This window comes from Hyalella azteca, unplaced genomic scaffold (genome assembly GCF_000764305.2).
Source record: "Hyalella azteca isolate HAZT.00-mixed unplaced genomic scaffold, Hazt_2.0.2 contig11709, whole genome shotgun sequence".
Taxonomy (NCBI): domain Eukaryota; kingdom Metazoa; phylum Arthropoda; class Malacostraca; order Amphipoda; family Hyalellidae; genus Hyalella; species Hyalella azteca.
In genome coordinates, this window is record NW_025941696.1 from 262,253 (window position 1) to 283,180 (window position 20,928).

At 41.0% G+C, this 20,928-nt stretch overlaps 1 protein-coding gene across 12 annotated transcripts in view; it reads right to left on the bottom strand.

Moving 5' to 3' along the window:
* Nucleotides 1–20,928, bottom strand: part of LOC108672797 (guanine nucleotide-releasing factor 2) — a 77,254-nt gene that overhangs the window by 9,716 nt on the left and 46,610 nt on the right. For 9 of the 12 annotated variants that reach the window (XM_018160540.2, XM_018160532.2, XM_047882966.1 and 6 more), the window contains 7 exons: nt 4,797–4,901; nt 3,763–3,985; nt 2,815–2,965; nt 2,430–2,536; nt 1,048–1,464; nt 404–781; nt 42–170 (listed from right to left, as the gene is read on the bottom strand). In XM_018160540.2, the coding sequence (XP_018016029.1) occupies nt 42–170; nt 404–781; nt 1,048–1,464; nt 2,430–2,536; nt 2,815–2,965; nt 3,763–3,985; nt 4,797–4,901 (1,510 nt within the window). Of the gene's footprint in view, nt 1–41; nt 171–403; nt 782–1,047; nt 1,465–2,429; nt 2,537–2,814; nt 2,966–3,762; nt 3,986–4,796; nt 4,902–5,918; nt 6,354–20,928 lie in introns of those variants that run through there. The other 3 variants (XM_018160538.2, XM_047882961.1, XM_047882965.1) reach the window with 3 other exon arrangements.

Here is a 20,928-nt window from a genome sequence, read left to right on the forward strand (position 1 = left end):
TTGATAGGCGGTAAGTTGTAGAATATATAATATATACTAACGGCGTCATCTCGGGAAAGTGGTCGCTTAGGAGTCTGACGCTCTGTCGGCTCTCAGTGAAGGCGCAGTTTGCTGAGACTGAGGAGGCCAGGTCCATCTTGGGGTCATCCAGTTCGAGTGAGCATCTCCGCCTGAGAGGTGTGACATTAGTGTGAACATAACAGAGAGAATAAAATGCTTACATCATTAGTCTGCTTAAATAGCAAGTTCAACAAAAAATAAAAAAATAAACGAAGAAAGAATGTTTAACCGACACCAAGAGGTGATTAGTGCAAAATTAGCAGTTTATTATTGTTCTTCGATTTAATTGGAAATAAAATCATATAAACAGTACAAGATTTTCAATTATGATAAGTCTGCTTACTCAAATTGGTCATGGTTGAAACTATCGAGACTTGTAGCCGGTGACGTCTGTGAAGGCGAGCGGGTGTTGGTGGCTGAAGCAGAACTGAGTCTCAATGTTCCCGAGTCTGAAGCATCTAGACCACTTTGACTGGATCGCGACCTTAGCCTGTCACAGCTATCTCTGGCAACACTAACGCCACTGTCAATAGAGTTGCGGTGACTGAGGTGGTCGGTGCTCGAGTTGACGGACTCGCTACCCTCCGACCGTATTAATGAGCCGTTACGGGACGTCGGTTGTGTGACTGAGTTGTACAGCGGAGAGCCCGACGTCGATGAGGAAGAACGAGCATGGCTGCGGGGCCGCTGCTTCGCCGGCAGTGGCGGAGGTTTTGATAAACTGAAACAAGAAACTTATTTACATAGTTACTGATTTGAAATTTTAATACTGGAAAAGATTGATAAAGCTGACCACACGTGAGGCACGAAACAAGAGATGATAATGCGAAATCATTGATGACATATAAGTTGAACGTCAACTCGTATAAAATAGGATTTAGTTATCTAAATCTCAACTGCCTACGCCATCATTAGAGGGCCTTGCATGCACCGGCAAACATATGCATAGATTGATTCTGTGAATTATTCACAGAATAAAATATTTACCTGTTATCATACGAGGTATCAATATCATGTGAGAGACCATGACTGTGGGGCGTGGTGCCGGGGCACGAGTCGGTTAGGTCGGCGCCCCTGAGCGCAGGGCTGCTGGGGACGTCTTCCCCAGCATGTCGTATGGAGTCCGAGCTGAGCGAGTGTGTGAGCCTGAATGGGAGGGGGAGGCTGTGGGTGTCGGGCGAGGGCGACGGGAAGTGGTTTAGTTCCTCAGTGGAGGAGCAAGAGGAGACGTCGCTTATAGGTTGCAAGAGCGTACAATTGCGGTAAGGAGAGGAACGAGAGTCTCCTGAAGGAGAGGAGTGAGGTCGAGGGTGTTGGGGAGGAGAGGGAGGTTGAGTGCTGACCGAGGGAAGTGACAAGCTCGAGGTGGAAGGTTCGAGGGCGGGGAGGCTCCTCGGGACGCGACTGCAGGGTTAACGAACCAAACAAAAAATAAGCAAAAGCAACCAAATGCAACTTAAACCAAATTAGCTGGAGAAAAATGAAAAATGATTGTAACAAGGTATCTAAACAAATAGAAGGATGTGATGCTCAAGATAGAAAAGTTAGACTTGAAATAAACACAGGAACTAACAATAACTTTTCTCACCAAATGCAAGTGAAACTTTCGCAGTTATACAATAGTTCAATTATTGTTTTTGCGTGTGAGACTTTATATTAAAAAAATTAGGTAGAATTATATAAGGTCGCTGACGCCCATTCACGTAGAGATGTTATTTAAATTTTAGTTTTTTTTCAATTTGTTATGACGGTAAGGGAGATCCAGAGACAAACGCTAAGAATAAGCCAGTGTGAAAGCATGCAGTGTGTAGAATTGGGATACAGATAAAACCGAATTGCAAATCAAATGCCATATCCTACTGGAAAAATACCGTAGTTAACACCACCAGTAGAGTTGAGTGTTAAACTTTTCATAAATCAATGACAATGAATATTGAGAATATGTACGAAAGATTCAGAGCTTGGTTTGTTCACCAGCATGAATATTGAGAATATGTACGAGAGATTTAGAGCTTGTTTTTTCACCAGCATATTCAGAATATGTCCGAGAGATTCAGAGCTTGGTTTGTTCACCAGCATGAATATTGAGAATATGTCCGAGAGATTCAGAGCTTGGTTTGTTCACCAGCATATTCAGAATATGTACTAGAGATTCAGAGCTTGGTTTGTTCACCAGCATGAATATTGAGAATATGTCCGAGAGATGTAGAGCTTGGTTTGTTCACCAGCATGAATATTGAGAATATGTCCGAGAGATTCAGAGCTTGGTTTGTCCACCAGCATATTCAGAATATGTACTAGAGATTTAGAACTTGGTTTGTCCACCAGCAACCAGCATGAGCGGGAAAAGCTCACTTAGCATTACTAACCCTCTTCTGTGGGAGGCGTTCGAATGCTCCTCTGCACGACTGCCGCTGCCTGCGTCTGGGCTCATGCGTTTCTCTGGCGACAGCTCCTGTGCCATCTTAACGAAATTCTGCAAAGAGGTCAAGTTAACAGTGAATGATGCATTCAAAATTCAAACTATGTGGACATAAATGGAGCTTTTGAAGAAAAAATACAGAAATAAAAAAAAAAATAATGGCTATTCCAGTAAAACATATTCGTATCATGTATGAATATAAGCTAAAATTCCAAGAATAACATGCTCGCAGTAATAGAGCTAGTAAATCTTATCTGGAATATGGTACAAGATGATCTTAATCAGGGAAACTACTGTAGATAACTAAATGTTAACGATATGTCGGCACTGACATTGGTGGCATCCGTGACGTTCTGGACGACAGTTTGCACTGGTGTTGTGTTGGATACGTCAGGCCCGTACAGTAGGATGCGGTCACCCCACTTCACCAGGTCAGCCAGGCTGTAATGTAGCGACCGCTGCAGCTTCATCAGCTCTTCGCTTCTGTGAGGCCATGAGAGACACATTAGTGCTTAGTTAATGCGGCAGCCTTACATGCTTAAAGCAGTACAGCAGGGCCTAGTCCCATGTGAGGTCATGACAGCAACGTTAGTGATAATCGAATGTGTCAACCTTAAACGCTATAAGCAACACAAGTGAGCTTAGTCCCCGTGAAAATGTCACGATAGCCATATTACTGCTTAGTGAACGGGTCGACATTAAATGTGAGTAAAAAAAATTTAAATTTACTGTGAGTAAAACAACCAAACCTAGCAACTCATGAGGTCATAGCAACCACATCGAAGTTTATGGCCCATTAGCAGAAAATGAAGCAGCACAACCGCACTTTATTTATACTATAGGTATTAAGGGTTGATATGCGAAGCATGTCATGAGAGTCTAATGCCTTTAGAAAAGCCTAAAACAACGTTTCGAGCTTAATGAACATTGATATTCACATATCGTTATATCTACAGTAGATTAAATAATTTTTAAGTAATGATTTCGAGAATAACGGAGGCAATGAAGTTAATGGTGAAGAGATATTTTATTATAAAAAAGTAAGAACGGAACTTGGATGGCCGAAGGCAGAATAGATAAAAAATGGGAAGCAGGGATAAAAGAAGAGCGCGCCAATGTAAGGCTGGATCTGACATGAAAAATGAGCATTGATCAAAAGAGGAAACATATATTACTGAGCAAGCATATATTGAAGAGGAAAGCAGAAATATCAAGTATGGATGAAAGTGAGGAGCATGAATAAAAATAAGAAGTAAAGATGAAATCGGGAATCAACGAACTTGTCTGGTAATATTTTATCGACGGCTTTGTTGAGGAGCTGCACCATATCGATGACTACAGACGCAGCTCCTGGTAACATGTCAGTTATCTGCTTGACGACCGTGTCCTGGTAGAACGCAAGCGCCCGCAACACGTCGTCTCCCGCCAGCTTCACGGTATCCTTGCCATTCTCGCTGAGCACCGGCACGGTGGACCGGTGCTGTACCGTGGATACCGGGCTACCTGCAAACAAATATCCCCGTCGTGTGAAGGTTATGGGGAAATGGGAAGAGCTAAGCTCTCCTTGATCTTAAAAAAAGAAATACAAAATCTTTCAAAAACAGATTTTCAAGATCTTTCAAAAAAAAAGGAATACAAAATTATACCGGGAGGTTGTGGGGAACTTTCGAGGAGTCAAACGTTTTTAGGCAAATTCGCCTGAAGTCTGGAATACGATTGTAGTAAACGGCTAAAGAAATTCTAATAACATTATTTAACGAATAAATATATTTGATCCTGAAAAATTTGTCTTAGCTCTCATTTATCATCGTAAGCTATTAGTGCCGCAACAAACAAGCATAAGCTTAGCTCAAAGTAAAAATGCGGTGTTCACTCTCCCCAACATTCAACGTTGCTGGTCCTATATGAATAATAATTGTTAGCAAATTATAACAATAATAATTCTCCTTATGGTTTCGTCTCTTGCCTGCAGTTTTCTTTATTCCATTACACTTATTTACTACATCAGTATACAAAATTGTCTTATAACTATATTATTCACCTTATAATGGCTTGTACGAAACAGTCAAGTCGAATTACGTTCTCCCGTTTCGGAAACCGCATTCAAATTAGCATGGAAACGCTGCTCTATTGGTATGTTACACGGGCGGAAATGATACCTACTGTTGAGTGTGCATTTGAAATGTTGAGGATTGCATGACTTCTTTCTACTTCTGGATGCCTTGCAGGCTGTTAGGTGTGGTTTACATACTGTTGAGTGTGCATCAATTACAGTTGAGTGTGGCTTACTTACTTTTGAGTGTGGATTACTCACTGTTGAGTGTGGATTTAAAATGTGGAGGATTGATTTGTTTCTTTTTCTGGATGCCGCGCAGGCTCTGTCGGATGAAGTTTCCCGGTTTGCTGGATTTTGGAGTGTCTGAAAACAACAACAAAAAAAAATTAATCAAATGAGCACGAAATTCATTGAGCGCTACACGGGAAATATTTGGTAAAAGATATGAAGCACAAAAATACTAACGAGGATGACGAAAATTCGAATTATTTATTAATAGATTGAGACAAAGTAACTAGGAGGAACTTTTTAAATTAATTTCTTATTTTATAGGTTAGGCGAGGCGTAATAATCGCATACTCCTAACATGAACATTGAAAACAATATATCAATACCGAATAAAAACAAATCAGAAATAAACATTGATATAATATACAACCCGTCTGAAAATATTTTCAATTTATCATCCATCAGTAGTTGTATAAATGGAAGAGCTTCCGTTTAGAATTGCTTTAGAGGACTCCGAGCCCAAAGAACTATTACCTTTAACCCGATTATTTCCTACGAGAAACTTTACATCGAGTCCATGCCCATTCTCAGGGAAAATTAACTCCTTGTTTCCTCGGCCTTTCCCATCATAGTTCCTTTATTAATAAGAGAACAGAGTGAACATAAAGATCTGAGTGCTTCCGAATGATGAGAAAATGCATTATTGTAGCAGCAGCAGAAGAAGCTATTTCAGGCGCAGCTCAAGTGGCAAGTTTCGACCTCCCGTCGAGATAAAGAGACCACCGCCACCAGCAGCCATGCCACTTCACTGCCGTAATCGGTCGTTGCCTTCAAAAAGATTTCGAGCAGCAAAAATGGCACGTCGTCCGGGGAAATCAACTCACCGAGATCGGAGCGCACTTAATTCGCAGAGGAGATCGGGATATTTTGAAAGCGTAATAGTGTATACTCGAAAGTTAACGTATGTCAAATGTTTAGGATAAATTCAAATGAATTGAGTTGATATTATTAACCGTAAAGCTTTCCTTTTACTTCAATTAAATTCCCGAGTATGGAAATTAAGTTTTTAGCAATACACATTTTTCACAGTAGAATACGCGCGTTACACATTCAACTTAAATTATAACTTTGGTCCGAATTAGAAATAATTACCATTCTTAGAATGAAGGGCGGCCAGGAGAGCCTTTTGGAGCTGATCAGGCTGGCTATATCGCTGAGCCAAGATCTCAGTGCTGTGCCACCTCCTGACGACAGCGCCTCGCTCGCTAGCAACCACCACACCACCCGGAACCTCTCTACGCAGCACTACATAAGTCACCATAACGCACTCAACACTTCTTCTCCATCATGGCTTCACGTTAGTGGGTAAATATCTTGCATAAATGTTTTGGATAGTACGAACAACATATGGTATAACAAAATAACGAGCACTTCAGTAACAATTAAGGGAATATGGGCAATTCAAAAGGAAGAGGTTAAACGTTGTAGCGAAACTTCAGTGCCATCACAATTGCATTGGAGACCACACGAGTGTACCAAATTCTTCCATGTATAGTGAACTTCTGTTGAACCTGTGACAATACATGTAGAACAGAGATTGAATCTTTTAACATTCAAGTGAAAAAAGAGCTTGTTTCCCAATTTCAAAGCGCTTCGACTACAAAATTTCGCAGTCCCCGTTTTTTTATCAGATGAATGACATCGCTGGGAGCATGAACAGTCACGCTTTGAGCAGAGAACTATAATCTATCAACTGGGGTCAATTTTTGGACGAGTGCGAATAATATCCAACTTGTTTGTATCCAATACAATAGGACTAGAGTTGTGCGCTCACTCAGCAATCAGCGCAATGTGCGTGCAAGTCGCCATATGCCATGACCGGAATTCTTGAGTGCGACACAGAGAGATTGCTTCGGTGCGGCGCGTGCTGTATATTGCACCAGATGCAGTGGGTGCAATAGCGAGCATGCGTACATTAGACCTCGAGAAGTTCTTGCTTCACTAGTACTACACGCACAAATTTACATTCGCTTTATATGCTTGGTGCATTTTATCACCCACACCAAGCGAGATGGCAAAGAATTTGCACGGGAAAGTAATGACAACTGATTCTGAATAAGATGAAGCGAAGCTAGCGCATGAAGACATCGTTTGCGGCGAGAGTGTTCCGCTCCAGTAGCTCTTCTATGGGATTCTTCGCATTCTTTTATGGCAGAGCTTCGACGGAACAATTAAAACCTGAATGTTCTATTTCAAACAGCTTCCGACACTGCTTGTACATCATCGTCACAAAATACACGAGAAGGCAGTATACAATAAAATGCGATAGCGTTGTTCATAATTTGTATGTCCATGGATCATAAATTAATACAAAATAGAGAAACAATATAAACTAAGCAGTGAAGGTTTTAATGAAAACACTTTCTTAAAACAGAACAATACCATAACATGGGACAACACGTCACTCTGAAAATTCCAATGAGATGTTTTTCATTCAATGAGATTGCTACCAGAGTCTGAGGTTTACCAAGCCATGAAAGGTTGATTCAGCTTAGTTCAAGTTCGTAACTGAGCAACACAGGACAGACCCCACACCAGCCACAGAACTCAAGCAAGAGTCGACGACTTTAGCAAGGGTCACGGCGCTCTTAGAAGGTCTGGTCCAAGGCAAGGTGGCTTATATTAACTGAAGCGCTAATAGAACATGACCCAGACATCTCTCAGTCCCGGTGACCAAGAAGACAAGTCTTCCAATGAACCAGACACTCAGAACGTGCCATTAGATGACCCAACCAAACGATTGCTGTACAAGTACTTGCTCGCCAAGTCATTTGGAAATACAACATGGCAACAGAATATGTAGAGTACGAAGTGCCCCAAATGTGACCAGCAGTACAATGCATGCAGTACAATAAGATCAGAAATACAATGTGATACTATACTATATAATCAGCAATACAATGTGACAATACAATACAATCAGCAATAAACTTTTCCGAGAGTGGAAAACCTGGTCTTATAGGGATAAAAATGCACGGTATGGCTTAAGCCGAAATATACAAACCGTCGGCGACATGAAAAGAGCAAAGCGAAACGTCGCCTAATTCTTGCATGAAGCGGAGACATGAAAGGCTGAATGGCACGACGGTCAGGCCGAGTGTCAAAGAGGAAGATGAGATATTGCGGTGGCCATTACGACCAGTGACGCAGCGTCTCGACCAAGCTAAACCCATCTTAATCAATTAAGAAAAAAGGGCCACAAATTCTAAATGAAAAATTATTAACGTACGTGAATCGCCCTGTCGTATAATAGTTACGCCAAACACAGGGAATGACAGTGTTAAACTTTTAAGAGTTAAGAACCCACGGTTTAAACACAGACCTGAAAATGGGTCAAAAGTTGAAGATTATTTGTTCTGAACTCATGCAGAAATAAAATTATGGTAAACGAGGTAACGCATTAATAAAAATTGACGAAAAACGTAAGCCAAGTACACGAGCCACAACATTGATTACTAACACGGAAGAAAATCTGCTGGCACTTGAATATTTTTATGGATAACAAAGACGAGCTGGGAAGGCGTATGGCCTCATTATGTTGCACCAAAGTTAAATAAAGAGAAGGACTAATGCCAGTAAAACGTAGATCGAGGACATGTGTTCATAAGTTCCTTTATTTATGGATAGCAGGAGGGGCGGCGACTCATCGATTCGCAATACCTGCACCTCATTTACTACTGGCATGAGCATGCGAAAATAAAGTAAATCTTATCGGAAACAGTTTATAATCTACCATCAGTTCAGAAATAGATTCTTAGTTTACGAATTTAGCTCATGAAATAAGTTATAAAGTTCTTATTTCTTTCAGTTTAGTTCAGGAAAAAGAGGTAAACCCAGAAGTCGATAATAAGTAGGAGCAGTCAAACACCATCCGCGTTTTAGCTGTGTGCAGTAGCAGCTGTCAGGCCAAACACGGCCAGGGCAAGAGCGACATACGGAGCGTTTTGGTCTCAAAAAACATGCGTTCAATTTTCTTAAGACGCTTCGATACATCAAACAGACTTCGAAAATTTTGCGGCACACTGAAAATAATCGCGTAACGTTACTCCATTAGCGATGTGCAATAACGGTTTATAGCTGTACCTGTCACTCAGGACGTATGACCATAACTTTGAGACAAAATGAATTACTTCAATGTAAATCAATCTTCAAATTCTCATTGGTATCGTCGTGTAGGATGCTGCAAACATGTTGAATTTGCCCCTCAGGGGGGACTTCTGACGGGTGTCTGTGCTCGTCAGAAGTCCTATGGGATTTCGCGCTCCTAGGGGGATTGTTCCTGAGCGCCCCACCGCTGAGCTCGCGGTGTCTGACTGCAGATCTCAGTTGTGGGGTTAAGTTATTATGTAAGCAGGATTCCTTATATTTCCCTTCTCTGTCTCTCTCGTGCGGGCGGCCGACGTCCCGTGTAAGCGACCTCTTGTTCGAGTGTCTTCGTTTCTGTTGCTTTTCACCTGTCCCTCCTTAATTGTCACTTCGTCTCTTTGAGATGCTAACGCTGCTTCTTTCGAGCCAGCTAAATAATTAAAATTAAATAATGACAGGCGAATTTTATACAATCAGCCTTAAAATTAGTCAGTTCAAATGACTAGAGCATTTTCATACTAAAACATATAAAGCCAGATCGAGAAAACAAATTCAATAACAGTAACTCAACATTTAAACACCATCACGAAACACGCGACAAAGTACATAGTCAAGATTACAATGAACAAATAAAAGTTAAAATTACTCCAGTGACCCTACAGATTACGATGTATTCAAAGGGAAATTACTGCAGAAGTACGATGTAGGAAGTGAATAACGCTCACTTAACCGACGGTGAATATAGCAGTAAGAGGACAAGAGAAGCTTAGGGGCAATGGAGTTGAGCGCAATAGCTGCGCGGGAAATGAACAGAAGCAAGCTGGGTAGCTAAATACATAAACATAACAAGCTGATGTATACATAGCAGTTGATTAACATGTATCATAATTATTCGATGTTAGATACTGTTCGATCATATACGGTACTTTTCACAGCATAGTGACTTCAACAACTGAAGACACTCCTAGGTTGAAAAACGTCAACACGGGTTGATTAGTCTTCGTTTTAACCGCGATGGAATGGCAGAGTTGTCTCAGAAATAACCTTATATAAAACGTACTCAGCGGTCAATATAGGGAACACGTCGTGTACCGCGCGTATGAGAGGTGCAGAGCGGCAGTAGTAGTGTCACGTACACGCAGTAGCAATGCAGCGTGCATGCAATAGCGATATAGCGTGCATGCAGTAGCGATGCAGCGTATACGCTGTAGCGATATAGCGTGCATGCAGTAGCGACGTAGCGTACACGCTGTACGATATAGCGTGCATGCAGTAGCGACGTAGCGTGCACGCAGTAGCGACGAAGCGTGCACGCAGTAGCAAGGCAGTGTTGCGTGCGTTGCTCAAGGCCACCTCATGCAGCACATCATCAACACTTGCGTGTGCAATGGTGTCGACGGCAGAACAATAGCTGTAGAATTCATGAGGCTTAAATAAACAGATTATTACTCTTTACTGTACCAGAGAACTTCACATTTATTCAGGCTCGTATTGATAACAATTTAGTAATAGATAAGTACTCAGAACGCTCCCGTAACATCCACACAATCGCATGGTGCGGGATGTGAAAACAATAACAACCAACGATTAGTTAAAACACTAGGAAGAGCAGAACAAACACTAGGAACAGAACTAAAACACTAGGAACAGACTAACTAGCCTTTAGACAATTTTCGATCAAACACCCATTTAAAAAAAAAAAACGGGAAAGAAACGTAAACACGGGAAAAAACACAAAAAAGCATATTTAGATCCAAGCAGAAAATTTTGTGAGTGAGATCAAGATTAGAAGTCAAGGGATCCTAGCCCGCTATTGGGATGCGTGGTGCATCGCGCGTCTGCAGTACCGGTATCAGGGATACGCCCGAGCGCCGAGGGGGTCCCTACGTCTCAACTTGGTGCACAACGCGCCGTCGAGCGATTGTTGTTACGCATTAAATTTCAGTGTCTCGATTTGTGTTCGATCATGTCCTCCGTTACTTGGGCAGTCAGTCGTGTATTGGAAAACAGAGTTTAATTAAGATCTCTGCTGTTGAGAGCAGCGCGATGCATTCCAAGCTTGGCAGCGAGGCTGCATGAGATGGGCAGGCAGCGGCAGCAGCATCTGAAGGTGACCTGCGGCCAACAAGCGCCTGAAAGCCCGCGCAACAACTTGCAAGTCCGGAACTGCAGAAGCAAAATACCTCAGCATCATCGCAAGCGCGGATTTTATCATAAATTATGGTGTAATGTCTGTAAAGAGCTAGATGCGAACAATTGAATGGCTATAAAGTATCACAATTTACTTTTTTTCTGTTCACATGATTCTTTCACAACCTAAGGCAGTGATGCAAATACAAGTGCACAAACTGAACGCTGTGAACTGATAGTTCATCTGTTAGTTATTCACATTATTTAACCTCTGTAGTAGTTAAACAAATTTCACGGAACACATGCAAGGTAAAATAAAATTAACATAAGCCAATCAAGGAACATGATGGGTAAGTGAAATATAAACTAAGTGTAAAATTCATCTGGCAAAAATTACAAAGCTACAACAGCGATGCCTGTTACATGAAAGAGGAGAACAGAAGCCGTATCAATGATGAGATCAAACAAAAGAGACCAGGTTAGACAATGCACACATCATCCAATACATCAAAGCACTTGTTATGTTTAGGTACTAAAGAAAGAAGAAACTGTAACTTTCAAGGCTATTCGGCACACAAGTGTTCCTGATTACAGTTGCAATGCAGTGCGTTCTTAACCAGGGGGGCTGAAATAAGAAGACCGAGCAAGCGGCAATCGCATTAAATATCACAGATGAACTAAAGAGTAATTTTCATTTATATCACGCAAAATATATGTGTAAAATGCTATTTGAAACGGTCAAATAACGAATGTAATCGGTAAAAAGAGAGCGGAGATATTTCAACCAAAACGCTATGCACCTCCACCATAAGAATAATAGAATAAACCTCGGTTGATATGGCAATACTCAAGCACCACATATGCAAGATATCGACGACCTCTCAGGACGAAGAACTAAAAACAGTATCAAACAATATCGATATTTACGACCTCGTGATGATTTTTTACGACCTCACGATGATATTTATGACCTCACGATGATATTTACGACCTCCCGATGATATCTAAATCAAACAATATATATCACGGAGTACCAGCACTGCATGGCAATCAATCAAGTAAGGAAACCAAATTGTTAAAATTTAGAAACATTCATTTCTTATAAGAGATAATACTTCGGTGCAGTAGAACAGAAGCTTTGCGAGGCCTGGCGAAGGAAAGGCCGGCACAAGAGCCTTGTTTGAGAATTTTACTGCGTCACTTGAAGCGAAAAATGCTGGGGAGGCCATAGCGGGAGGCTGTAATGAGCTCCCTTGGGTCACTCGATCTACAACCGCGGCGTCGAGGCATGAACCTGGAGCATGCAATATATTTTACACCTGTTTTAAGTCACGCTTAAAATCTTTAAATTACAAAAATTGTTGGGAGAGGCGATAGAGTTCACTTCATGTCGACAATTCAAACGCAAGCATCAAAATTATGATGAGCAACATACTAGCAACATACTAATCAACGTTATTGCTATATATATCACTAAGGCTTGCAATTTTTTAGGTTAATTCTAAAAAATTCTGCACCGTGTAAAAAAACAGGAATTTCTGCAATTTTTTCGCAACAATGTAGATTTCTTGGAATGATATAGAGAACTAAGTTTGAATTTCACACTAGATGCGAAAGGAAAAATTTTCAGTGGTAAGAAACATAGCCAATTTTAAATAAAGGATTCATAACTATAATTGGGCAAGGTTTTAATTTGAATATGAACCAAGGTTGTTTATGACGCTCTCCACGCAGCTAGTCAGGCTTAAGAAAGAAAGATGGACCGCTGCACGCTAGAGTTCGAGCGAGAACCTTGAAGCAGAGATCCAGGAAAGCCACACAAGGACGACGCATGGTATCACGACTTCGATAGAAGAAATGAAGTAGGTGACACCCGTAAAAATTAAATATTTTATGCCGTAACTCAGGCTCCGAGAAACAGGAATTTCCTATTTTTGTCTTCAAAACCGCTCGGTCCTCTTTAGCGAAGAGAGCCAAGCTCACTACGATCTTAATCCCACGCAAAACGATGTTACGTACGACTTTTTTTCGAATTAAAGGGAAAGAATAATAAAAAAGATAAAATTACTGATAATCGAACCTTTCCTAGTTAATCATCTTAGTTTTATCGAAGGCAAAATCGACGTGACACGGCCTACATTCCCAGCCTTGGCGTGTGCTGCGCAGAAGACAGAAGAACTCTGCACATTGCCTGACCAGCCCTCGTCATATGGCGACAAGGTCGCACATCCTCGCAACTTATGACGAATTAGAGGAACGGCAGAGGATACACGAGAACATGCACGTTTTAGCCACGCGAATCCACGCGCGAAATTAATGATTGATGGTGCGGGGGCAGTTCCATCAGCCATCAATGCCATTGACGCAAACAGAGGCAATCAAATTAAATTTCACACGTGAAAATCCCTTCTAAAAATTGTCTCCATTAGTGTTGTAAATAAATTAGACGAAATTTCCACGAAAGAAGCGGAACCTAGCTGTAAACATGAAGTCCTAGAGCATGCGCGGAGCATTAGAGAGTTCTCATGTCATCAGTGACAATGGAAGTCCAGTCCATTTGGTCAACAGAAAGTCCCTCGCCCACGGTAATTAAACGAAAGTATGACGATTAATGAACGCGTTCACTCGACTGGGCAACCGCACGAAGACGTGACGTATCGCATAGAGAACGAAATTCAGCGGTACTGATCCTAGAGCGACTTTAATTTGGTGTTGGGTTTATAGCGTTTGCTGTCCATTGTTAGCTAAAGAGGATATAGAGTCGACTTTCGAAGGAGACAAGCGATTGAGCACCGCGAGGAGCACATAAAAATGTAAATGGACAGAAATTAATGCTAGTATTAGTTGAATAAGATTCCATGAAAAAACTAAAAAACCAAGACTAAATTCGCGTAAACTCTATTATTCTAAATTCCTGATCTAAAAAAATTGATGAATGGATCGAATTATTTCAAATGAAATACAATGTCGCGGTCATTTTTACGACCATTTTAATAAGAATAAATAACACGGGAATGTTCAGTTCCGAATGGTTCCTCGTAAGAATGCGATGCGGCGCAGCTGGAAATTACAGATGAATAAAACCACTATCTGGATAATAGCACGAACATAACAAATGTCACCAGGATACCCGACAGAAACATAACTGCTAGTAGTTAAAAGCTGCAAATAGAACAATGAAGAAGAAATACTTTCACTCGCCCATAGACAGCGAAAGGCGATCGTGAGCTGTAGCAGTCACGCTGTCAATTGCGACTCAAACACACAAAATTCAGCGGTCGCGGGAAAACAACACGCGCACAGAGAAAAAAAAACTTTTGAGAGTGGCAGTCGCTGGAATTTATGTAGAGGTAAGGCAGAAGGCGATTGGGAAAAAGAAAAAAAAATTCATACCCCCTCACAGTGATGCGTAACACACCATCATTCCAGTACATTTTCATACCCCCTCACAGTGATCCAGAACACACTTTCAGAACATCTTTATACCCCCTCACAGTGATCCGGAACACACTTTCAGAACATTTTTATACCCCCTCACAGTGATCCGGAACACACTTCCAGAACACTTTTATACCCCCCTCACAGTGATCCGGAACACACTTCCAGAACATTTTTAAATTAGGGACTTGAACCAGAAGACTGTATCCTCATTCACATGAGAATCAATGAGCAGCACAGACGTGACTCTTCATTGCCCCCCAATGACCCATCGACCTCCACATTGCCCCCATCTCCCCCCATCACTGGAGAGTATTACGTCATCACTCCTGATACCAACGCGGTGACACATCAGATTCTTGGAATTTTTTGCACTGAATCGTCAATCTTAGCAGAAACGAACATAAAGGCTCGTGCTTTCCAGCGTGCCAAAAATCACGAGAAACTCGACCGTAACTTGGAGTTAAGGGTATCAACGTTCTTCAGAAGAATAATTATGTAACGGTTATTAGTCTAAATCGGCGGTGTGTGGACACTCGGATAGTTCCACGGATACAAGTGCATGCATAACACATAACACAACACCAGCAATGTGAAGGCATCATCAGCAAAACAAACGGATTGTACGGACATCAATGGGTTACACTTGTGTATTGTTTAATGTCAAGAGTAACATTCACACATAATCGCATGCATTCAGAATTTGTTGCGAAAATATATCGCGAGATCGCGCGCCTCAGCAACAAGTGAAGCACGCATCCAACACATCATTCGTCGCAGCAACGTACGCGCACGCGAGAGCTTCAGCTCTGAAGGTCCTTTGCTTGTGACATAAATTAGCGCCACCAGACTTGACGTTATGGAAGCTGGCTTACCATAGGGCGATAAATATCTTATTGCTTGCCGGGCTGGTGTTATCAGTGGGTATTTTTACGTAAATGTAAGTAAAAACGATCATCGTTTGATGAAAATTGAAATGTTTAAAAAATAATGGGGGGAAATGTAGCTCGAAAAACCAATTAAAAAATGTACAATGCCTTCGTGCCATGCGGTAATCTGAGTCCAATGAAAGAAAGTAAAAATACTACTTGCCAAAAATAGTAAACCAAATACATAGAGGAAATCGGCATTAGAAGAAAGATTTTGAAAAATCAACACTTCTAAGTTAATTGATAACAAATAAAAAACCAAAAGCGAAAACATCCTAAGATTAAAACTGGCGCTGGAATAATATTGGCGTCAAATAGTACGATAATAACACAAAACTTAAGTCCGTTGGGGGTTTTCAGAATAGTATTTTTCGAAAAGCTTCAAATTACTAATTATTCAAGAAGACCCATTCAGTTTTTGAATTTAACTTCAGTTTTTGATTTTGAAACTAGAAAAAATTTTCAAGACTCCACTAATTTTAGGAATAAAATTAGAGTTCAACATTGATATCAAGCAATCAATTATCTTTTAGAATTATAACACCGATGTATAACACGGTCTAATAGCTCTATCTGTACACAGAGCGTAGTCAGAGCATCACCATTCAGGGTGGACCAACACACGAGACACACACGTACTCTCACTAGCAGCTCCAGTGGCACACTGAAGAGTGAAGATCCCAGTGCCTTCAGCTTAGATTCCGTTCAGCAGCGGCCTTTACTTATACTCTGCTGGGTCATGTAATTTGCAGAAATAACGCTAAAAATAATAACGTACCCAAGCACCAGCAAGTCTATGTGGGTTTGCTGGGCCCTGTAATATGCAGGAATAACTCTAAAGTTAAAGCGATAGTCTAGCACCAGCCAGTTATTTTTGGTCTGTCAGGCCTTGCTATATGCAAGAATGGTTCTAAAAGTAATAGCATTATTCCTGCACCAGGCTGTCAATCTGGATATTTTACATGAACCTAAATATGCGATAGAGACATCTGAGTATTCCAGTAACGGTCAAAGGTTTTTTCCCTTCCTAGGGTCCGCTGAAGAATGAAATCTTCAAGTAGCATTTCGAAATTTAGTCAAAAACAGCAACGTCCCATCTGTGCTGTTCATAGCTCACTGCTTCACGATATAAAATTCGAGATAAAAAAACACAAGAAATTATAAACTTTCGTCCCATATCACTAAAGAACGAAGTCCCACTTTCCCTCGTCGCGTTGGAAGCCACTTACAAATTACGCAGAAAGGCCGTCGCACGTTCAGCTGGCCGGTCAGGAGTCCAACAACGAAAAATATGAAGATATGCTAGCTAGCTTTGTAGCGCGGTAGTGCGGCGCAAAATTCCTCACGCGAGATGTGGAGCGATCGTTCCAAATGAAAACTTCCATCGCCGTCTTGCCACATATAAAAAAGTATGAACATGCACGAAGGCGGATGAGACCTACTTAAGTGTGCCTCATAAAAAACACCTGACAGAAAGTGAAAAAAATCGTATACCAGAAAAAATGAACGGTCTTTCAAGGTTTAAATCACAATTAAAGAGAGCACGAGACTGATTAAACGCGTGACATCATACCTTCTCCATCATAAAAATATTATCATACCATGTAAAATTGTTGTTTTTTTATTGAAACACCTACCGATGTAGATGTAATTTGGCATTATATATGGGATCTGCATGGTATGAGAAAGCAATGCATTGATCTTAATTAGCTTTTTTCATTAAAAAAATCAAACATGAATATAAATAAATGCATTAAACACGAATAACCTAAATAGACCATCATGAATACAGACCATCATGAATACAGACCATCATGGGTAATTCCCGACTACCTTCGATAGACATGCATGATCTGGCCAAGAAAGCACGAGGCGTGTGGGAACACCGACGTACCGACGTGAGAAGACGTCGTAAGTAGCGGTCCTATAACACAATCCTCGCTACTACCGGAAACAAGACACGCTGTAACACATCGCACGTAAATCAACAGAAGAAACGCTCGCTTCCTGTCAAGAACTCACGCTGAGACGCTCTCGATCATCTCAGTCACGTCGAGTGAGAGCGAATGGCGTGCAGAGAAGCTTTCTCGTGAGGCGAAGCTTCCTTAATTGAATTATTATGTAACTTGCGAGTACGAGCATTTTTCCGATGGTCTGGGATCCATAAAAAATAGGAGATACCGGTAGGAAAAAATATTTTTAAAATCTAAGTTTATTTCATCGCCAAAGGGCAAGTGAGAATCATGCAGCATTGTTTAGATTGCTTATAGAAATATAGGTAAAATTACTATAGATCATTGTATTTAATTCACCGCGTGCAGTTAACACTAAAAACACATCCCGACGAAGTGCGTTACAGGTACGTCGAGATTTTGAACTTCTCCCCCTTGTTTTTTTTTCTGATGCGTTTCATCAATCCAAGATTGAATATGAACGATTCATATGACAGCAGAGCAATGACGTACGTCTTAGGTGGAAATGCTGCAAACAAATGCGTCGCGTCGTCCGTCCTATCAAGCCACAGTGGCAGATCCGCTGGCCGTTCCCACGGACCTGGCGCTCACAATTAAACGGATTCATGACTGGACATGACACATGCATTTATGCTCTGGCAAAGTGAGAGCGAGTACAGTACCTACAGTAAGAAGTAGGTACAATGATTGGGTACAGAGCATTACAAGTGATTTTTGAACCATGCATCATACCAGCACACACATAATATTCGCGACATCTCAATAAGTATCATTAAAAAGCAATAAGAAGTCTCGACGGGCAAAGAGGGGCGATGGTCTGACAGAAAGCAGCGCTCTGGCAGACGTGAGTGTCAGTCACGGGCCACTCCCGCCACGGGCTCACGTGACCACGTCTGAATAACATCAGAGAAGGCGGACTAGAACCAGACACGCTCTGTACCCTCCAGACATGATACATGAGAGAAGCGCACATTCAACAGTCAATTATTGGCGCATATCTATCAGTAATTAAACTTATTTTGGGTAGCTATGTAGATGAGATGCAGGACTGGATTCTTAACTAGGCATTTGCAATCAGATCAACCAAGTGAACCTGAACAAGTTTCAAAAATGAACTAAATACATTAACAGAATTTTTGTTTTGAGATCCGCCAGGGAAGAAAGCATGAAATATTAACGGGGTACCAGACTATCCAAGACTTGGATTAAACCAATTAGCCGAAAGTTGAGCATCCTTAGGAACATCTCTGGGTTATCAATCAATACGTTGATCACCTAATCATGACATACAAGGAGCAATCGATAATTGCTGCAAACTACCATATTCGCTTAAATCAGTGCCGGTTTTTCGAATAGTACAAAAGTTGATGTCGGCATAACAAATAAAACCTTGCATAAATAGAATTCTCTGGACTGGCAACAGGCTCAAGCACACACATTGCATCTGACGTGATCATTCGATCATGTGTATTTCATTTAAATAAGTTCATATCCTGTCGAATAATTTGATGCATTAAAAACCATCACCTCGGCCTAGTCAAGCAAACGCAGGGCCGACGAGCGCCAGCTTTTATAATTAATATTGACTTGAGAGTGAGAAAGCGTGGGAGGACGAGACCTGCAGGACGTAAGATAAACCTTGACCCTAAATGGAGAAGATGGAATATTTACTGCTCGGGTCAATTCCACAATACCGATAAGAATAGCATTAAGGATTTTAGGCGTAACTTGTCCAAAACTCCTTAAATCTGTTAGACGCGTTTGTCGAATCGAAGACCTTGATTCGGCTGCAAATAACATCAGGTGACAGATATTGGCGAGAAAAGAGCTTTCATTGGGGTAAAAAAATGCGACTCATTTCTTTAGCGGCTGCGTAGGCTCAATAGTCAACATGCTTGCATAAAAAATATTGCACGAAAAATACAAAATTTTACCAATTATTCATACAATTTAATTATGGGAGCAAAAATATCGGCCTAGAATATACATTTAAGATATAAAAAGTACTTTGGAAATTCAAATTTCATTCAAGATGCAAAGATTTAAAAATTACTTGCGAGATACACAAAGCATATTCGTCAACAAAAGATCAATACGGAACTTGAGGCAAAATGAATAGAAGAGAGGCAAAATCGAAGTGTTGACAAGAAACAATCATTATTGTTATTCACGTTGCATTGTGGTATATGATGAACTCGTGTTCCACTATCGATGAACACAAAATGATGGACATGCACGTGCGGAGCATTAAAGGAGTTAGTAATCGATGGCTTCACATGCATTAAGTCGCAGAACGCGGGCACCTTGCATGCCACTGACCGCTGATGAACTCGAGCCCATGCTATGCCCTGGTCTGCGTCGCACACGCCCACGCTTCACAGCAAATAGACATGAGAAAAAACCTGCCAGTCGCGGGTCGATTTGGTTCATAAGAACGCTATTCATGGGTGCCAAAGTGAGGCGCACAAAGGATGCTCTTGGTTTCCGAAGACCTAAAATTTAAATCGTACCGTCATAAATTGAATAATTCTTGATTAAAATTTTCAGGGTATCGCCATTCAAAGAAAAAATCAATGTAAAAGTAAGAAAATATACAAAAAGATGAAATCGGTCTAGAATTTTCATCTGAGCAAGAAACAGCTCTCATTCTGAATGAAAATAATTTATCAACTATTCCTCCCATAACACACAGAATTTATACTATCAGAAATAATGTAATTTTCCAAATTAATTTATCAAATTACAACCTGATGCAGCATGGATATAAACCAGCCAAAGCACAGCCCTGAGACTATAGAAAACCACACAGGCCAATTCGCGTCAACGGCCACCCACAATGCGCGGACAGGTTATTTAATTGAGACGCATGCTAAGCAATTACGGCTGTTCTTAGCCAAAGCATCGACGGAGTCACGACGTAGTCACTAAAGGTCAGCCAGTGCACAACGCAGTCAATGCGAGGATAAACGAACCGGTAATACGGCATATACCTTAAAAGCAGACTTCTTGTAAAGTATTTAGAAGAGGCACCTGAAGGAGGTCTCACGGGTAATGGACAAATATGAGACATGATCATAATCAACAAGTTATGCACTAAAATAATCATGCAAAATGTTGTTAGAAGAATTGGACATGCTTCCATTAACCAAGTCACACAAAATGATGAAATTGGAAGTGAATTCAAGGAGGAAAAACTGCACACATGTAAAGCAAATAATTAAATAAATAGATAGTACTAGCATCAATTGAGCATTTCCAAATCTCCAAAGGTGATACTGAGTGAACAAGTGCGATTGGCAGGCAGTCTCTCAAGATGCAGCGTCACGCAGAGCAGCTTATCGTGCACGTCAATATCACGAACTGAATAAGTGATGCGGCCCTGCAGGACAATGATCCTTCATAGTCTAACATTAATACCTCATAATTTATGATAAACGCATCGCCTCCAGCATTGAATTATGAACATTTTTTTGGAGGGCGGTGATATCTGCACTCATCAAAGGGGAGTTTAGGATTGATTAAAAAACGAGTATAACGCAGATCAAT